The sequence below is a fragment of the Eutrigla gurnardus genome, assembly GCF_963514095.1.
Source record: "Eutrigla gurnardus genome assembly, chromosome: 19".
In the NCBI taxonomy this organism is placed as follows: Eukaryota; Metazoa; Chordata; class Actinopteri; order Perciformes; family Triglidae; genus Eutrigla; species Eutrigla gurnardus.
Window position 1 is genome coordinate 13,564,420 of NC_139930.1, and position 14,773 is coordinate 13,579,192.

At 43.1% G+C, this 14,773-nt stretch overlaps 2 protein-coding genes across 4 annotated transcripts; both read right to left on the reverse strand.

The window, feature by feature from the left end:
* Positions 1–1,697: 1,697 nt before the first annotated feature.
* LOC311029839 (AP-4 complex accessory subunit RUSC2) lies at positions 1,698–11,377 on the reverse strand. 3 transcript variants are annotated; one of them, XM_084035234.1, is made up of 11 exons: positions 11,286–11,377; positions 7,418–8,804; positions 6,814–7,084; positions 5,700–6,704; positions 4,660–4,736; positions 4,337–4,511; positions 4,142–4,247; positions 3,986–4,032; positions 3,175–3,829; positions 2,929–3,086; positions 1,698–2,251 (listed from the first exon to the last, which is right to left on the reverse strand). In XM_084035234.1, the coding sequence occupies exons 2-10, from the start codon at positions 8,747–8,749 to the stop codon at positions 2,975–2,977; spliced, it is 3,780 nt and encodes a 1,259-aa protein (XP_083891360.1). In that variant the 5' UTR covers positions 8,750–8,804; positions 11,286–11,377; the 3' UTR covers positions 1,698–2,251; positions 2,929–2,974. The 3 variants fall into 3 exon arrangements, with proteins under 3 accessions (XP_083891360.1, XP_083891361.1, XP_083891359.1); XM_084035235.1 differs by having other exon boundaries at positions 1,698–3,086; positions 6,814–7,081; XM_084035233.1 differs by having other exon boundaries at positions 1,698–3,086.
* A 1,842-nt stretch (positions 11,378–13,219) lies between these two features.
* LOC311029531 (liver-expressed antimicrobial peptide 2) lies at positions 13,220–13,945 on the reverse strand. Its single transcript, XM_084034714.1, has 3 exons — positions 13,846–13,945; positions 13,567–13,706; positions 13,220–13,348 (listed from the first exon to the last, which is right to left on the reverse strand). Exons 1-3 carry the CDS (start codon positions 13,909–13,911, stop codon positions 13,315–13,317), a joined length of 240 nt encoding a protein of 79 aa, XP_083890840.1. The 5' UTR covers positions 13,912–13,945; the 3' UTR covers positions 13,220–13,314.
* Between the last annotated feature and the right edge of the window lie 828 nt (positions 13,946–14,773).

The following is a 14,773-nucleotide window of genomic DNA, read 5'->3' on the forward strand; positions in this document are numbered from 1 at the left end:
GACTGTAGATATGATCTACATTCTCCAGGTGAACAGTGGCAGCATCTAATCAAACACATTCACTACTCATCCATTTTATTTACTGACTTTATGGTCTCATTGTTCCGTATGTTTCCATAAATGTCCATGCTCACACATGAACATACCGATCCATAAAAATGATTTGTCAGCCATGATATATGTCTTATTCACAGTTGTTTCTGTTAAACAAGAGGGGAGAAAGCACTCCTCATTCCACTCAATAAATAAATATCCCTCATGTTTGTGTAAAATATCTATGTACAAACAGATATTATAGCTTCAGATGTTTTCAAGTCTGCCTCGATATGTTCATTACACACAAAATAAATAACATATATTCAAAGACTTATGGGATTTCTTGGAGTCAACCTTTCTACTTCTAAGCAAATAACTAGAAAAATGATGAAAAGAAATGATTTCCACACAGAATTGTATTGCTGGCAGGGTGAAGAATGCTGTGAAACAGTGTCCTTCCAGTGTTTCCCTTCATGTAGGCAAATTCAGTTTAAAGAAAATATAATTGAACAGTTGATAGGTTTTTGGGAGGTTGCAGAGGGCATTTATCTACCTTTATTGTAAACATTGCTCCTCCTCATACCATTAGAAAAATAACCTGCAGGAAGTCGCTAGGGGGCGACGTTGAGCATTCCTCAGGAATATATATCTATTTAAAAATCACTTCATACAAGAACAACCTCTCCCCCTTTTTAACGCTGTAAGCACATCATAAAAATACACAAGTGGAGAATGCTCGTGTTTGTTAGTGCTTACACTCTGCAGCTCCTCTTAACACACACACACACACACACACACACACACACACACACACACACACACACACACACACATTATACTGTAAATTAAATTATTACAATTAATAGGAGAACATGCAGTTACAATCCCTACTATCCAGTAGCGGTCTGTGATCCTTTATGAATTATGATGTAATATGGTGAAATACGAGTATATGACTTATAAAGTTGTTATGCCTTACATTTTCGTCACCAATAAGTAGAAACACTTCCACCATATTAACAGGACTGGAGTCTTGTTTCTGACCACCTGACAAATACAGTAAGTTATATTCACTTAGCTGCTTGATTTTCGACTTGACTCAGGTATTGTTAAAGGAGCGATATACGACATTCAGAGCAATTTTCTATGTAAACATATCATGGAAAAATGTCTACCAGAGCAGAGTATGAAGTTGGTCTCCCTCTGTGTGTGTTGTTATCCAAGCTTCTCCTTGCACAGGTGATTCATTTTTAGAGAGCCTTGAGAGGCGAGTAAAATTCTTTGAATGTCGTGACTTGCACCTTTAAATTTGTCTGTCTGCTGTTTGGTGCTGAGCAGTCAGCGAACTGTTTTTTTTATTTTATTTTTCTTTGTAACAGCTTTGGTCAGAAATGCAACCATGTGGACTGCAACTACAAATATGTACAGTACCGATACTAGGAAGGAAGTATTAAAACATTTTACAGGTTTTATGCCAAAATCTTGCTTCCTAATTGGCAAAGGTTTCCACCAAAGAGCAGTATAAAGAGGATCCAAAGTTATAAAACCACACATAAAATTACCATTACTGACTAGATGAGTTTGTGAGAATCAAGTCAACTCTAACGACGTATCAGAAAGTCCTCAGATTAACATGAAACACAGAAATAAACGTGTGCTACTCACTGTTGGCATACAAGAAGAAGTCTTTATTGACAGACTTTGATTGTCATTGGGCATTAGAGGAAGCATTAGGTTGAGAAAATGATACGGCGTGAAATCATTTCACAGACACCACACTATGGCAGGACACTAAGAACTCTGCATGAACATATTTTCCTTTTTTTTTCACACTCTCATCTAAATACCAGTCTATCAAAATATACCTGAAACACATTTTAATACCTGATGCGGCCACAAGATGGCTTATATTTGTGCAACTCAACAAACGTCACTGGAAGACATACTACTGTATACACCAAACATTTCCACTGATATTCAATTTCAGTGCCAGAAAATGTCCAAAATGAAATGACTAACTAAAACATAAACAGGAAGGTAGGTGATGTAGGGAGTTCTGCAGCACCTGCTGTACGTTTGTTAACTCATGCACCTACAGTAAATCCATGCAGGGAATTTCCTGGAAATAAAACACCACTGACTATCCCAGTGGCTGGCGTGTAGCACGTTTGGCACAAGTAAGAGTGTTTTTCCCGCCTATAGATGAAACGTACAGCTGTGGAGAGAATGACAATGAGAATGTTAGATTTTATTATTGATTACCACCTACAGGGAATATAAAGGAAATTTACTTCAGAGGGTAATTGCAAATAGAAGGACTGGCCCTCATTCATCAAACACTTTTGTGGAAAAAGAGCTCAGGATCTTCTGAGGACATAAGCCCGTCTTCTAGTTATACCATAGGTATTCATTATTCAGAGATTTATGTATCACTAATGGCCTCTTCGCCCTCAGCCTCAGACCACGCCCATCTTCGAACTTGGCCTTCATTTTGATCTCAACTGCACATCTGTAAAGGTTCATGGCTGCGTCTTGCATGATGATGCCGCTATCGCGGTGACAAAATCTGTCCACGGAACTATAAACATCTGGCAAACCTCCTCTGCGGTAGTTTGTGTATCTCCAGGATGACATTTGTCCATGATGACTCACACACAGACTCACAAGGTGAAAACAACACCAGCCACTCACTGTTATGTCTGGTAACCAGCCGATCCTAAGATCTTAGAAAGGTCACACAGACGTGGATGGATTTAGGAATAGGTGGTGCAATGCGAAGCTTGATGAATAAGGGCCATCGCCAAAGCTGTTAATCCTGTATCGTGTGTGCTTTGTGATCAGTTCAGCACTGAGGGTGAAATATCATGCAGTAAAGACTTTTTTTGTTATGACAGTAAGTAGGCTCCACTCCGTCCTCCACCCACAGAAGGTTTGGTTTTCAGCGGTCCTTGTTAGTCTGAACTCCTCCTAACTTCATTGACCTGATGGATTGAGCCAACAGTCCGAGCTGGGATCTGTCAAACTGCAACCACTGTGATGGTCGCCTGCACCTGTAATAGGAATGATGTACAGGTAATTGGTTGTCAGTCTTAATACATTAAAGTGGTGAATATTATAATTGTTTCCGCTGATTCTTACCTTCTGGTTTGTGCTCCACTGGGACTCTGAGAAACTGTCTCTGTCCTGGTGGAAGTATCAGCTGCTCCGAACAGTTTGGCCCAGCGCAGCCCACCCTGACACGGACTCTCAGACTGGATGCAAGTGGACGCGATCGGGGTCTCATTGTCCTTCTCTCCCCTCCTCTCTCCTTGCCTGCTGTCCATACTTATTTGAGACCAGTTATCGGCGTTATTCTGGCTACAGTCCTCCCCTTCATCTACACCATCCATAAGGTCAGACTCTTTGGGCCACCACTCTGGAATAGGAGCTGAAAATGGACTCCCGTTAGCCTGCATCTCTCCACGATCCTGAGACCTGAGAGACTCTCGGTGATGCAGACCTGTCTGGTCTGGAGTCCTGCTTTGCCGCCCACTGCCGTCTACCTTTCTGTCAGCTTGCAGCAGCGGCCAGCTGGTCACCAGGAGCGCTGAGCACGGCGGAGGCGGAGAAACACCCTGCTCCTCGGAACACAGCTGTCTGTTACGTAGCAGTCGGGGCTCCAGCAGCAAGTTGAGGTCAAAGGGCAACACGGAGAGCGGCTGCAGCAGAAGCAGCAGCTCCTGAAACAGGGGCTGACACCGACCCAGCGACGTGGACAGGAAACCCCAAGAATGGTAGTATGTTGTCACCACGTCTGTGGAGACGAGCAGTTTGATCCAAACTTAAGAAATATTAATGTATTTATGAGCTAAATGCTAACATAGCATGCTAAAACAGTCAACAGCCGGATTGGGAGAGTGTGGACCTTGTTGCCCTGCCTGTTAGTATAGTAAAGTGATTGTGCGCTCACCTTTTTGACCCTGAAGGTGACTGAGCCAGAATTCCAAAGCTCTCAAGCTGAAAGAGAGCAAATAAACAACACAAGATTAAAGCTTGCATGTGCAGTTTTTACAAAATAACGTTCTTTAGCATCATTAGTGCAATCAGTGGTCATTTTGATACTCACTTTAGCAGGCCCATGATGAAGGCTCTCACTCTCATGCAGTGGCTAGTGAGGAGGCCACATTGTCTAATCTTGGAGACCAGGCTGTGAAGGACCCTGGTGGATGGACCTGTTGCAGACAGAGAACAAAAAATAAGTCATCAAAGAGCCCACAACAAACATCATCGAGCCAAACCCTTCATTTTGAATCCCATTTACCGATCCTAGTAGAGACCTCCACCACCCTCCAGGAGTGGTTGCGCCGCTGCCCGACGATGAGATCCAGTTTGTGATCCCTCAGACCGTCCTCTAAAATATTTTGGATCGCCGGACACAAATGTTCCAGAACCAGACCGGCTATCGTGGGACTGCGAGAGCTGTTACCCAGACGCATCTGTGGCAGGGAGAGAGAAATATAATACAGCATATTTCCTGCTGACACCAGTTATTTGACTCCAGTCCCGCAGCGGAAGTAATATCGGTTTGGCACTTCTCCATCGCGATACATCGTTCCAGCTGCTTTAGCTCTGCCAGATTCATACCTTCTCATCAGGGTCTCTGCTGCTGCTGAAATGAGCCATGACCAAATCCACTGCCCTGCTCACAGACCTCAGCAGACCTGGAGACGTTGGATGAGGAAAGAGGTTAGACGAGCCAAAGGATTCATTTATGCTTCACACATTGTTTGAGCAGATACAAAACAGTAATATAGACAACATATGCATACATATACAGTTTAAGTCATTTCCGTGTGAGTCAAATCAGTGGAATCTGTTATGGGTGTAACTCTAGCCGACCTGTTTTCAGTAAAAATTAAGTAGTTTCTTGTTTTCAATGGTACTGCTGTAATTTTGATGATGATTTCAACTGCAGTTGTTTCTGCACCGTCAGATGTTTTTCTATAAAAAATAACTTGCTTGATAATGTTTTCACTTCCTTAACTGGGTCAGTGTGGAGAAGTACAAGAAATGACTTTCGGATGTTCATTATCATATTGCAGGAATGCAAATGTGAACTGAAGATGAAAGAGTCCATGTTAGCAGCGGTCCTCATTAACTTGCTTTCCGCCTGCCTTTCCTTCTTAATCCCGCACTGCCTCGCCTCTGCAAATGTCACGGTTAAATTCTTTATGCATGTTGATGCTGCCTGCAGTGCTGCACCACACTGACTTTACACCACCGCATTTCTGCCGTCGATTGGCATTCGTTGGATCAAATGTGCACCTTGTGGCCCATGTGGTGAAACAAAAATGATTAGGCGGGTTTATAAATCTGTAGTTTCTACTGCATCATCCTCCCTTTTTCTCCTCTCTTGGAGCTTGCAGTCAGACGCACACATAGGCTACGGAGCAGAAGGCTCAGCCAATCCTGTGCAGGGAGAGTTAAAAATAGGTCATGTTTGAAAGGAAGCCCCTTCGGGGTATCGAAGGCTCTGCTGTAGCGCACCGAAATTTTATTGCCGCTCTCTATGGCTCATCACTAGATAGACAATCCAATCAAGGAATCCAGTCATTGCTGTTACTGGGTCACTTTCAATGTACGGCTTCTAATGTGTTTAAACCAAACTAATAGAAGTCATTCACCTTTCCTCTGAAGATGGCTGATAGACATGGACTCATAAGACGTATCGGGCGAGAGGCAGAACTCTGTGGGCGGCCTGTCGCTCAGGATCAGAGATTCACTGTGTTGACTCTGACCCAGCTTCCCACTGAGCCCGGCGGAGTCCTGGATTTGCTGCCCAGAAGCAGCCAAGGAAAACAGATAACTCAGAGAGGAGAGAGGTGCCATGGAGGAGAGGGTGGCTGTAAAAGCACCGTGAAAAAAGCCGGTGTCGGCTGCAGGTGCAGCCCGGTACTGAGGGAACTTCTTCTCTGGTTGCACAGTGGCGGGAGGAGATAAAGACACCTGCAGATTTGGGTGACGGGCATCTGTGGTTAGGAGTAAAGTAGGTGGTGTGTGGGTAAAAGAGAATACTGGATGGTAGGAGGTGGGGGTCTGGGTCTGATTGGGGCTTTTGGGCTCTGTGTCAGCATGGCTTTGCTCAGGGGTGAGGTCAATAAGATCTTCGTAGGTGGGAATTTTAACAAGTTTGGCCTGATTTCGGGCTGAAAACAAATTTGAATAAGTGGTAGTTTGAGTCATGCCTGAGTATTCGCTTGTTTTATCTTGAGCCACTCTGGGCTTTGGGCTACTGTCAGTTGGCTCCAGGTTGTTGCATGGACTTGGGCGTCCTTGGATTCTGCCGGGCTGGCTCCATGCGCGTCTGCGGCTGAAGCACTCGGGACTCGGCGTGCAGGTGGAGCAGGTGTCGGAGCTCGAAGGAGCCTCAAGGAAGATGGGCCAGTTGTTGCCCATCGGTGATGGCTGGACATTAGAAAAGCATTTACTGCTCTTGCCCTTAAACTTGAGGCCTGGTTGGGAGCTGGCAGATTTGCTGTTTTTCTGATTTATGTACTGCTCCAGAAGACAGCCCAAGTGCTGGGTCTGGGGTTTGTCTGCGGGGACCAGAACAAAGGGCTGGATGGGCAGCGAGGTTGGTCTCTGGGCCTTACTGTAGCGCACTGCTGCATTTTCCATTGAACATGCTCCTGGGATGGAGAAGAAACATGTTTGGAGATGTAAGATTCACTTCATACTTACTTACTTTGCATATATTCCTCTCTCACTTAGACGAAACACTGTCATTCATTGGCCTACCTTTCCCAGTTGTATCAGAACCACATTGTTCCTGGTGCAGAATCACAGATGGCTGTGTGGACGCAGTGCTTTGGTATTTACTGCTGTGTGGGCTCCACTGGCTGGGGCTCAGCGAACAGGGCGTACGGGAGAGGTTTTGGATGTTGTCTGCATCTTTCTTCCTGCAGAGGGCTTTCTCAGTGGAGGTGGTAGCGACTTGGAAATCAAAGGTTGGAAACTGAGAGCAGTCAAACCCGCAGAAACTCTCTTCCTTGTGTTGATTCTCTTTCTGCTGATGGTGATACAGAGAAGAAAGAACTGCTTAGATTCACGAAACCAAATCACATGTGTTTTTACACAAGATGTTATGACTGTCCAACAAGCAACTCTTTATAAATGGGGTTTACACAATAAGTGTCCGATGATGTCAATCGTTAATAATAATGCTTTTTGGATCGGTTGTAAGTCGTGTTCTAAACTATTCTAAATGCTTTCCCACTTTCCTTTCAGCCATCAAATCTGCAATAGTACATTATGAATCAATATTTTTCACATTAACCTATCAGGTCTGTAGAGATGTGGATTTTGGTCTGGATTCTCTGCAACTGTTTTGGGGAAATTTTACCTTCTCAACTTCTTTGTGTTGTCCTTCTTCCTTATGAGCCACAAATGGGTGCTCAGAGGGAGGGAAGGCGCTACTCTTGCTTGGACCATCTGGGCAGCTGGTGAAGCTGGACCACGCTGGACTGGGCGACTGGGAGGAGAGGTCACAAGTCACAAGCTTGTAGTACTTCTGGTTGGTCCCCATGGCCAATGTGGCCTGGCTTTGGAGACAGGCGGCCAGGTCTGACACCTCCAGAGAAGAGAGACCTGGTGGCAGCGGCTCCAGGGGGTAAAGGTTGCAGTTAGAGTCGAGGCCCTGAGGAGACCAGCAGGAACCTTGGGGCGTCCCCCCAGCCTCCTCTTTAGAGGGAGAGTTAACCGTCATGTCGTCATGTTGGAGGTCCTCAGCTGGAGTCTGAGGAACAGGCTGGAGGTTGAGGAACACAGGTCTCTCAGATGCATGATAGGGGTGAACCGCAGGACCGCTGAGGTCATTGGGCGTGGCAGGGTTGTTGCTCCTGCTATATATAGTGCAAAAGTTAACCAAGACGCCATCGGAGCTGTTACAGGAAGAGTCGCTGACGTACTCTGCGTGACTGTTGGAGAGCAGCTCTGGAGAACATTTGAGCTGGCGGTGGATGCAGCAGGATATGTTATCCTTCTGCTCCTCGTCTCCGTAAGCCATCACCGTGGCGCCGGATTTGCTCACACGAAAGCACTGGCATTCAGTCTGCAGTGAGTCCAGCTGGTGAGGCTGGTTAGAGAGCCACTCTTCGTCACTTCCCGTACCCAACGCGGTCCCCTCATTGCCCCATTCGCCGTCCCCGTGGGACGTTGTATGATTTCTGGCACCATTGCTCAGAGTCCAGTTGGAATTCCCATGCAACACAAAAGATGAATCTTCCCGATATCTGTGCAGGTTATCTCCCTCACTGTCTTCATCTTCCTCATCCTCATACAGCTCTACATTGGGAAGGAAGGAGTTGTGTGACCGCACACTGTCTCGAGCTCCAGAGCTTTCCTTCTTCAGATGGGAGCTCGTCTCCTCCGGCGACGAGTTGGAGTCGTACCTCCCGCTGCTGTCGCTGCCTCCCTCCTCCTCCGCCCGCTCCTCGTTGAGGCTGCTGTAGCTGCTGGAAAAACGTCTTCGGCCACCGGCGAGGGCGTGCTCTTGGTTCACGGTGTCTCGCTCTGGGAGCGATACGGCTCGGGTGAGGCCCGCTGAGCAGAGCCGGCCGGGTCTTTTGGACGCGCTGCACAGGGCCTGGACAGGAAGTCGCCAAGTGGGAAGCTGAACCACAGGGAAGTGGCAGGCTATCAGGGTGTCCCCTGAGTGACTGGATGCTCCGATCATACCGCTGGGTCAGGCTGGACCATGGAGGCTGTCCCCATGTTCCTCAAATGAAATCCTGGGTGAATAAAATAGAATAGAAACACTAAGAAGTCATCTGCATTGACTGTTTTGTTGTTGGTGCAGAAACATATACAACTATGGGGAAATACAACCAGGATACATTGTATGTCTTTTGTTGGTGTTTGCATTTGAAGTGTTTATCTCTCGATTTTTGGACTCAATGAACCCATAAAGCTGTGACAGGTTTAAAGCCTCAGGATTCTCATTTTAATAGTCAGTAAAACAAATAAATAAATGCAGCTTGTATTCTGGAGTCAACACATCCCAACAGAATAGAAAAAGATAAAAAAACACAAAGCAGTCGGCTCCCTCCCTTCACACCACCGGGTCCTCCAGTCAGCGCCCTACTGTGCTGTCTGCATCCGGCCCCCAGCGCGGCCTACCCTCCATAATTCAGTCAAGCGTTAACAAACTCCTCCTCTGTCTGCCTGGGCCAACCACAGTCTCTCACTTCCCCTCAGCTGCTCTGTATCTAGGGCAGCAGCACTGCAGAGATGCTCCGCTGGCACTGCTAAGAGTAAATACACTTTCACATCACTTTAGTTAATTCAACATGCTCATACACACTAGTCCTGTTTTTTTGTCCATACATCTATACACAGGCAGCATAATAACGATCATCATCCCTTCATGAAACACAACTAAAATGATAATCGCTTAATCAAAAACAATGACAAAGCACATAAATATTTAAACGCCGCTGTCATTCATTCATGAAATAATCATTAGTGATAACTCAAGTTGCTATGATATCACACACCATTTACTGACATCTGCCTTCGGCGGTGTTACGCAGTCTTTGGTGATATGTTGTGAATTTAAACTGAGAATGAAAGTTCAGAAATGGAATACTTGAGATGCAACATCCATCAGTTCATACACGTCACAATGCTGTGCTGCTGTCTGGACATAGTAAACAAACAACATCTGTTGCAAGGTAATCCTCTTTATAATCGCATTGCTGCAACAAACAACACCCTTATGGCTAAAATAGTAAACACATCACTTTCCTACAACACCAGAGCAAGGTTTATATTTTCTGTCTATTTCTAGTCTATTATTTAAAGATTGTCTTTTTACATCTATTATGCTGTATTTAAATGAGGCTAGCCATTAAGTTATTTAAAAAAAAAACAGACCATTGCATGACTCCACACAAAAGCTCAGGAAGAAGCAGAGGCCCTTATTCATAGTGTTAGTGTTTTGTCCAACAGCAAGTCACTGAATCCCCAAGAAAGTCATTATAAACAACATAACACACATTTCTGTGGAAGGACTCTTGCTGAACCGTATGACAGAATTATTTTAAATCAACATGCTGTGATTTGATTGTGAAGATGAATTTCTCTTGTAACGAGGGACGGTATCATACTCAAGGGGGCCGCGTTGCGTTGAATCTTGATTTATCCTGCCCACGCGTATTTCCAGCAGTTCAATAGTCATATATACACAAGAAAGACTAACAATTTCCCTGCAAAGCGGATACGACTATTGCGTAGGCCGTTATCACTGCTAGAGGTCCCCTAACTCACAGCTCTGTCCTCTGGGCACTGGAGCACACAGAGATGGTCGTGATTAAAATGACTGTCGGGTCAAGCCAGCCATCTCACATGAGGGATGAGACTGTGTGGTTCCGTGAAAGCAAAGAGTCTGAGGTCCACGTTTGCTGTTGCTGTGCTTGAAAATATAATCGGCTTGTGCTGCTGCTTCTTATCAACGATGACTGGGCATGCTCATACTGTTCTGTATTCATGGGAGGAAAAGTTTAAGCAAGAACTCAGAAGAATAACAAACCTCGGTCAGGTGTGATGTTCCACCTGCAATACAGAGTAACAGACACACTTGCTGGGATATGTTGATTTTCATGAGGAGAATGAAACATTCACAGTGGCTGTTGGGGAACAACATGTCAGACCACAAGAGACTCACATGTGCCATAAGATCCACCCATGGCAGAAGTGCTTTAGCACCCCTACAAATATTGCATAGATAAATGCAATATAAAAATAACAGTCATGTTGTTTTTTAAACACAAGTCCGTGTTTAACAAGCTTAAACATGGTAAAAAAACATACAGTATATGGTTTACTTTCAACTTAATATTTTAACAACAAAAATTAAACACACCCCCCAACCTCATATTGGTATGGTATGACCCACTTTCTCTCTCCTACCTGCCCTGCTCACGTTAAAATGCATGTTTGTTTGTTTGTTTTTTTAAAGGGAACATTTTTTGGGATCATTGGGTGCTCAGCACCCCTTAAGCTCTGATCCTAGAATCGCCCCTGCCTTAACTCCCAGATAAATTAAGACAAATGATTAGAGCCAATACGGGTGAATAATATCATCACCTACTTGATAACAGCAGTCAGTCAAAAGTGACGCCCATCCTCGTCTTCCAGGTGATGCAATTGTGTCACATCCACAATTATGCAACCAAACAGTTCTTTAAAAAAAAAATAAGTGCTCGACCCACCTTTGACGTCAAAGATGCATTGGAGAGCTAATATTTCCAGGTTTGTTACCTCACCCCCGTCATTCAAATCAATGGGTCGTCTATGGTACCTGACTATATTATAGCGTAATAAGAAACCGGTCCGACATTGAGGTCCGGACAGAGCCAGCGGTCCCCCACGCCGCCGTTTCAGCGGCGCTCAGCCTGACGGGGGTATTACGTCACGGAGGCTTTAACCAATGGAGAGGGAGACGCGGCTGCCACTCAAATTATCCAAGACACAGGGTAGAGTTCATTATTAAAGGCTGTCATTTCTTTTCTTTTTTTATACTTTAAGAATGATAATAAAAAAAACAGAAATCATGAGTAAAAACGGCTTTGTAGCTTAGAAAGATGAGTCATAAATGTGAGATACTAGATAATATTTTTGACATATAACCTGGACAAAATCATGCTAAATTAAAATGAATGATACCAAATTAACATTATGGCCATTTTATTACGAAATATCACTTTAAATACGTGCATTATCTAAAATACATAAGCATAAAAAATAAGTAATAAGAATAATTAGAGGTTGGTAGTCTACAATTATTCAGATGGACAATAAAGACACAATGCAGAAAGTCACAGTATGTAACTCTAAACTAAGCAATTGTCGGATTTAAAAGATTTCGTTTACAAAATACTACAGTTTGTTGGTCAAATCCCGAATGTGCTGGTGGCATATATTTATTTCACTAAACCTACATCGCCCCCTAGTGGCGAAAACACAGAGTTAAACTTGATGCAACCTTTTTTTCTCATAACTTAGTGCTTTTAATAAACACTATTATGCTTTAAATGAAGCAGGGGATGCCTTTTTCACTTACCTCAGCCATGTATTTTCTCATGTATCTCGTGCATTTTTCCGTGTATTTAAAAACATTAACATTTGTGGCTGTCTCTTCCTGAACGACAAGATTGTTTGAAGATTTGTTGTCCACACTCCTGAAGAAGAAACTTAGGGAATCTCAAGAGGCATCAGCTTATCAGCTTGGGTTTAGGGTTATTGTTAGGGTTAGGTTTAGGGGTAGGGTTGGGGTTAGGGTTAGGCATGACAGGTCTAATTTGTACAGCGCTCTTTTCATTGCTTCACGATCAAATCCGTTCCACTTTATCAATAAGAGAATACCCACAGCAAAAGAAAACCACTCCATGTTTCCCTGGTTTCCTACACACACACACACACACACACACACAGCACACAAGCATACTATGGCATTTTTTTGTGATATACTATACTATACCATTTTCATGACATTAAGCTAGTAGAATATTATATATTTTTAGGCATACTATACTATGACTCTCCTTATCAACACAATATGTCAAACAGATGTGAGCAGCTTTAACATGAATACACAAAGGATTTGACCTATTAACACCGTCAAAAATATACTCACATTTCAAACCCATACTATGACAGTGTCCTGTCACTTTTCACACAGCTTTTGAAAAACAGCAACATAAAATGGATGTTGTAATATAAATGCAGTGAAAGAAAGTTTGGTCATCACAGCATCACCACCTTGTGGAACAAGGCTATTTAATTTAAATTTAAAAAAAAATCCAGTCATTGTTTTTTATTTTACCAACCAATGAAGAAATATCTTAAAAAAGAGTAGAAGGGAATGTGAGGAATATAGGAATAGAAATAGGAATTCTTGTAGACAAACAAAATGTGGGCAATACAACCTCTTGGGGGGGAAAAGTATATTTGGATCTACATTGTTTACAATATGTACAAATAAATATATAATAACATGAACCAATAAACTCAGAGCATCTCACAAACTTTGTATGAATATTTATAGTTTCTTATTCAAAATTTTATACAGCCTTTGGTCCTGCAAGCATTTTATTTTTCACATTTTAAAATCAATATATCAATCTAGAGCTTTGTTTTTTTTTATGTCTTTGTTTTGCTGCAGACAGGATTCATTTTCATCCGGGTCGCTTTGGTCCATAAGGAAATGTTTGTTTTGTCACCGTCCTGGAGTTTTGTTCTTCAGGTGTTGTTCCAGAAAGAACAGATGTTTTTCCTGTAAAAAAATAAAGAACTTTATTGCAGTGTAATTACTTTATTACTTTGTTCACGCCATGCAAAATACACGTGGACAAAACAATTCAGAGATATCATTGTGAAATATCGCATTAATGACAAATCATTTAATTAATGCAAAGATTAATTTAAAGAAAAAAAAACTAAAGTTAATTAAAGGTGTCAAATCAAATGTCAGGTCTGTGGTTTCTGTTGTACCTGCAGTATTTCGTGCCACACTCCAAGTGGTCCCTGCAGCTGGCGCCCACAGGCTTCATGCTGTTCCAGCGCCACAGGAGTGAGCGTTTGGTCCGCTGGATCAAACCGTTCCAGTCTTCAGGCACAGGCAGGGAATCCACCTGTAAAGGCAGATATAAGATCCATTATGAACTAGGATGACCCTCCTGATTTATGGTGATTAAAATGACGTTCTACGTTAATCACAAAATGGATAAGCAAACTCTCAGGACACAGTAACAGGAAGGTTTGTTGACTTACCTGAACAGCGCAGATCAGAGTCAGAAAAACTGAGAGAACAAGGATTTTTTCGTTAAGAGACTTCATGCCGTTTGCAGATGGAGTTCAACAGAGCAGTTCTGCAGCGGGGCTGGTGTGTTACCATGTTACCATGCCACTTGTATTAAAGGCCTTAATATGGTTGGGGAGGAGTTATGATTTGATGGATAGCCTACTCCCGTCAGTCAACAATGCAAACCCCTTTGATCAGTGGTACTTATCAGTTTTATAGTGGCGGCTGGAGTCAAAGTTTATCTGCAGGGTGTCAAAGTACACTTTAGCCTCTAATTGAGGACTATTTCCACGTCGGAGATATCCTCAACGTCAACGTGTCATGTTCCAAGAAATGTATCCATGCACACAAATACTTCATTTTCCCTTTGGATTGGACACCTACTCTTCTTCCACACATTAATTGTTCAGTTTCACTGGCCAACAATACAAAACTGTGGTCATACTGTTATGAATAAAACTTTGAAAGTGATGCTAAAGCAAATACTGTTTGGGAAATATGCTTATTCACTAGAGAGTAAGGTGAGAATGTCCGTCTATTAATATGGCATAGAATTTAAGACTTTCTCTGTCCAGTGAAGAAATACCCCTATATCCATGTCTAAAGTTTATCTAATTAAAATGTTACTTCTTATAATCTATAATTGTTCAACATTTTCAAGATGTTCCTTTAATGTTCTTTTTAAGATACATATATAGCAGGTTTGTACGTGAGGTGTCAGCCATCAAAATACTCAACTATTAATTTGAGTGATTCATCCGGTGCATGTATATCATTGGCCCGGCTCCCGAAGTTAGTCATAATGCAATTTGCGCTTTCTGGGTGACCTTTATACAAACATCGTGACACTTCATCATTTCATTTTACAATGTGCGAAGGAGGAAACACAAACACAAC

Bases quoted from the DNA above. Each gene is read 5' to 3' on its own strand.
- LOC311029839 (XM_084035234.1), bottom strand. From the start codon at position 8,749: ATGATCGGAGCATCCAGTCACTCAGGGGACACCCTGATAGCCTGCCAC. The intron at 7,085-7,417 runs GTAAAATTTCCC...TATCACCATCAG, and splicing joins AACACAAAGAAGTTGAGAAG to CAGAAAGAGAATCAACACAA. The intron at 4,033-4,141 runs GTGAGTATCAAA...GCTCTCTTTCAG, and splicing joins TTCATCATGGGCCTGCTAAA to CTTGAGAGCTTTGGAATTCT.
- LOC311029531 (XM_084034714.1), bottom strand. From the start codon at position 13,911: ATGAAGTCTCTTAACGAAAAAATCCTTGTTCTCTCAGTTTTTCTGACT. The intron at 13,707-13,845 runs GTAAGTCAACAA...CTGCCTTTACAG, and splicing joins CTCTGATCTGCGCTGTTCAG to GTGGATTCCCTGCCTGTGCC. The intron at 13,349-13,566 runs GTACAACAGAAA...ATTTTTTTACAG, and splicing joins TGTGGCACGAAATACTGCAG to GAAAAACATCTGTTCTTTCT.